The sequence below is a fragment of the Xyrauchen texanus genome, unplaced genomic scaffold (genome assembly GCF_025860055.1).
Source record: "Xyrauchen texanus isolate HMW12.3.18 unplaced genomic scaffold, RBS_HiC_50CHRs HiC_scaffold_678, whole genome shotgun sequence".
Classification (NCBI taxonomy): Eukaryota; Metazoa; Chordata; class Actinopteri; order Cypriniformes; family Catostomidae; genus Xyrauchen; species Xyrauchen texanus.
The window spans coordinates 1-4,914 of NW_026266663.1; the positions used below are offsets into that span (position 1 = coordinate 1).

General features: G+C 41.1%; 1 protein-coding gene across 1 annotated transcript; it reads right to left on the reverse strand.

Moving 5' to 3' along the window:
- Window positions 1–1,258: 1,258 nt before the first annotated feature.
- On the reverse strand, window positions 1,259–4,658 carry LOC127642532 (GA-binding protein subunit beta-2-like; the record flags this gene model as incomplete). Its single annotated transcript, XM_052125163.1, has 4 exons — window positions 4,515–4,658; window positions 2,093–2,200; window positions 1,565–1,732; window positions 1,259–1,453 (listed from the first exon to the last, which is right to left on the reverse strand). Coding segments are annotated over exons 2-4 (471 nt in total), but the record flags the coding sequence as incomplete, so codon positions are not given.
- Between the last annotated feature and the right edge of the window lie 256 nt (window positions 4,659–4,914).

The following is a 4,914-nucleotide window of genomic DNA, read 5'->3' on the forward strand; positions in this document are numbered from 1 at the left end:
TTGATTGGACATTATTTGGAAAGGCGTACACCCATCTATAAAAGGTCTCACAGCTGAAAATGCATTTCAGAGCAAAAACCAAGCCATGAGGTCAAAGGAACTGCCTGCAGAGCTCAGAGACAGGATTGTGTAGAGGCACAGATATGGGGAAGGTTAAAATTTTAATTTTAGAGAGCAGGACTCTTCATAGAGCTTGCCACCTGGACAAACTGAGCAATCGGGGGAGAAGGCCCTTGGTAAGAGAGGTGACCAAGAACCCGATGGTCACTCTGGTTGAGCTCCAGAGATCATGTGTGGAAATGAGACAACCATCACTGCAACACTCCACTGATCTGGGCTTTATGGCAGAGTGGCCAGACGGAAGCCTCACAGTGCAAGACACATAAAAAAAAGCACCTAAAAGACTCTCAAGACTGTGAGAAACAAGATTCTCTGGTCTGATGAAATGAAAATGTAACGGTTTGGCCTCAATTCCAAGTGTAAACCAGGCACCGCTCATCACCTGTGTGATACATCCCAACAGTGAAGCATGGTGGTGGTAGCATCATGCTGTGGGGCTGTTTTTCAGTGGCAAGGACTGGGGGACTGGTCAGGGTTGAAGGGAAGCTGACTGCAGCAAAATACAGCGATATCCTTAATGAAAACCTGATCCAGAGTTCTCAGGACCTCAGACTGGGCCGATGGATTACCTTCCAACAGGACAATGACCCAAAGCACACAGCCAAGACAACTCAGAGTGGCTTAGGGATAACTCTGTGAATGTCCTTGCATGGCCCAGAGCCCTAACTTGAACCCAATCGAACATCTCTGGAGAGACCTGAAAATGGCTGTCAACTGATGGTCCACATCCAACCTGACAGTGCTTGAGAGGATCTGCAGAGAATAATGTCAGAAATTCCCCAAATCCAGGTGTGCAAAGCTTGTTGCATCATACCCAGAAAAACTTGAGGCTGTAATCGCTGCCAAAGGTGCTTCAAATAAGTAAGTTAAGGGTCTGAAGACTTATGTCTTAATACATTTGCAATGTTATCAAAAATATTTTTTTTTGCTTTGTCATTATGAGGTATGGAGTATAGATTAGAGACAAAATATAAAAGATTGAAGGGGTCTGAATACTTTCTGAATGCACTGTATATGTTTCTTTAAAATACAGTAACAATCATGGGATTGCAGGTTCCCATAATGTAGAAATGGGATAGAACAGGAAACCATATGTAGCACCATTAAATAATGTTAAAAAATATCCTAAGAGACAAACCTGTAATAAGAGCACGAGTTCGCCATGTTGTATGTCAACAGCAATATCAAAAGCTGACTTGTCAAACTTGCTGAGGGCGTGTACATCAGCCCCGTGCTTAACCAAGAGTTCTGCAACATGGTGATGACCATGCTGGGTGGCCCAGTGGAGAGCGGTCATCTTCAACATGTCTTTGGCATTGATGTCTGCTCCACTCTAAAACAAAATTAGGAAACAAAGAGACTAGTATCTGCCTACTTGGTGTAAATCAAGATTTGAAAATGAGTCCTTAAAACATAGGATACTGCACATGTTGGATTGTCTTACCCTGATTAATAAATCCACAATTACTTCATGGCCCTCTGTGGCCGCCATGTGGAGAGGGGTTCTGTCGACTTTTGTTCGGGCATCTCTGCTCACACCTGCCCTCAGCAGCACTTCAGCTGTGGAGTAATGACCATGCTGGGCTGCTAAATGTAATGGAGAAGTTCCAAGCTGCATGGAGATCACATATATATATTAAAAACACTGGAATAAAATAAGTACCCGAGTCAGCCAATGTGACACTACACACACAAAAACAGCAGTATTTTTTCAAAATAATTTTCAAATGTTTAGTACTGCCTTATGACAATTAGATCACATTGGTAACGCTCTGTAAAAGTACTAAGATGATGTCAGTTCTATTGAAAATCTAATGAGTCATAACATGATGCAATGATTAAGTCACATATTTTGGCGTAAAAATTTTTTTTAAGCACTGATAGTATTGTTTTGCTTATCAATTGCTTTCTGTAAGGCAACATTTTTTTAAATGTTATTAACTCTCAGAACATAAGGGAAAACATAACCAACCCAGTCAGTAGTGAATGGAGCTCCATTGGCCATTAGCATTCTGACATCGTCATCATGACCATTCCGAGCTGCTTCTAAAAGACGCTTACCCAAATCCACCAATGACATCTAAGCAAAGACAGGAACAAAACCATGGTGAATCACAAAGTTGTGCCATTTTATTAGGCAGCTAGATAGGTTGGAGTTTGAATATTCCTGGCCCATTTGAACATTTCGTTAATGCAATTCTATGGGAATTTGGGAAATTTTTTTAATCACCCCGCAGTGCGAAAACCAAAATTCTGATCAGTTCCAAAAGTCATAGCAACTTGAGTCAGAACAGCCTGAAGGCCTGTGCCAAGTTTGGTGGATGTAGTTTGAAAGCCCTAGGACTGCAAATGGCAAGATGTAAAGTGAAAAAAGTATACTTTAAGTACCCAGACGATGCACATTTTCAACCATTAAAACAGAATGGGAAATGTTGAACACTTCATGCACTCAATGCAATCGGCTTGCCGTACATAGCGGAAGGGGCAGAGTTACCTGCGTTGCTGGACTGACAAAACAATTTTAAATAATGAAGAATGTAGCAGCTAGCGAATCCTCACTGGACACAGCACCTTACAAATGTGAATTGAATGCTTTACCATCACCCCAAGCAATATGCATGTTGTTTAAGATACAAGTCTTGAAATGAGGTTGACTAACTATGGAGATAGAATTGTTGCATTAACATAAAAATGGAAAGAGATTCACAAATAGAAAGTTGGTTCACAAATAAATTGAATGAGATCCACAAATAAATGCAAGGAGTTTCACAAAAATAAACTGAATTCACAATAAAATTAGATTTGCAAAAAAAAAAAAAAAAAATGATGTACAAATATATTTTTCAACTCACAAACACAAATCTGTCCAGCATTCATTTATGAATCACACTCATTTGTGGACCGCTTCCTGTGCATCTGCGGATCACTACGCTCATTTGTCGATATTGAAAGAAATTTAGCATCAAGACATGCACATAAATCTACAAATAGGTGGACTCCACCCATCGTCTACTCAAGCCTATCAGATTAAAGGCCACATAATGAGAACCAATCATAGCACGTTCTATCTTCAACAAATCACACTTTGTTTTACTATAGGGGCAGGATCAGAGTCACAGTGCTCTTATGAGCATGGAATTAAGCACATACAGATAAGCTCCAAGGCTGCAAAATTTTAAAGAAACGGACACCATCAGAGGAATACTGTGACTTAAGGTACGTATCATTTTCGAAGCTCAGTGAGTAATGTCGCTGACTACCACCCCTGGAGTCTCAAGTTCCAGGGTGTGCTGAGTGACTCCACCCAGGTCTCCTACGCAACCAAATTGGCCCGGTTGCTAGGAAAGGTAGTCACATGGGGTAACCTCCTCATGGTCGCTATAATGTGGTTCACTCTCGGTGGGGCATGTGGTGAGTTGTGGGTGGATGCCGCGGAGAAAAGCGTGAAGCATCCACACACGGCATGTTTCAGCCGTAACGCGCTCACCAAGCCATGTGAGAAGATGTGCAGATTGACGGTCAGGCGTGGAGGCAACCGAGATCCATCCTCCGCCACCCGGATTGAGGTGAGCCACTACGCCACCATGAGGACTTAAGAGCACATTGGGAATTGGGCATTCCAAATTGGAGAGAAAAAGGAAAAAAAAAAATGCAACAATTCTATCTCCATTACTAAAGCTGGCTCAGCTGTTAAACGGCAAATGCTTCTGTATAGTAAAAATCCCTTAAGTGTTCAATTTGGGACCATTATTCACTTTGAAAATTCATACACTACATGGCTGAGTGCATATTATATTTTGCAAGTGCATAGTGTATCATTTGGGACACTAAACTACTGGACTCTTTTAGATTGCTTTTATGCCGCCTTTATGTGCTCTTTGGAGCTTCAAAGTTTTGGTAACCATTCACTTGCATTCTTTGGACCTACAGAGCTGAGATATTCTTCTAAAATTCTTCGTTTGTGTTCTGCCAAACAAAGCAAGCCATACACATCTATGTTGGTATGAGGGTGAGTAAATGATTACATTTTTCGTTCCCTCTTTAAGCTACGCAAACAGATGTAGTGCACAAGTACGCAAATGGATACTGATAAAAGCAAATAGGTAAACAAACAACAGTCTTTCTGCTTCAGTCATTAGGGAAAAAGTAACGGAAATGGTAAGAGAGTGGCACCCGAATTTCACCAAAACAACGTAGTTAAGTGTGAGACTACTAAATAAATAAAAAGTCACGTGGACCCATAAAGAGAAAAGTTAAATTGCATTTGTTGCAGCTAATGTTGCTACATTCCAAACTCGCGTGCCATGTGCAGTAAGATTCATGTGAGCTGATCACATACATAACACCCCTCCGGCTGAGCCAAAACTACTCGAATCTTTGCTTTTTAAACTCACCTTAGAAACCTCTCGGTTGAACGTCTATAGGTTGTAATCAAAGCGCTATAAAGTAATCCGAACTGTATTTCTGAACTGTGTTAACATAAACATGTCTGTGGGATTGAACAGGTTTAAAGCGCATTCAGATATGGCGGCTGCTTTAACCCCGGAAATAAAACTTCAGCCCTTCAGCACACGTGACCGTGTCTCAAAACCTAGTTAGCTGCCTAACTAGGAAGGAATCAAAGGAGTGATCCGATTTTGTTGGGAGCATTGAGACGTTTGATGGCACTATGGTTTTCAAAAATGCTGTTTAGATGAAGATAAATCAGTAGCAAATCTCGAGCGCTTGCATATTTGGATCTGAGATGTTGTGCAATAAATATACTCTTAAGTTGAAACTTACAGCACCGATGTG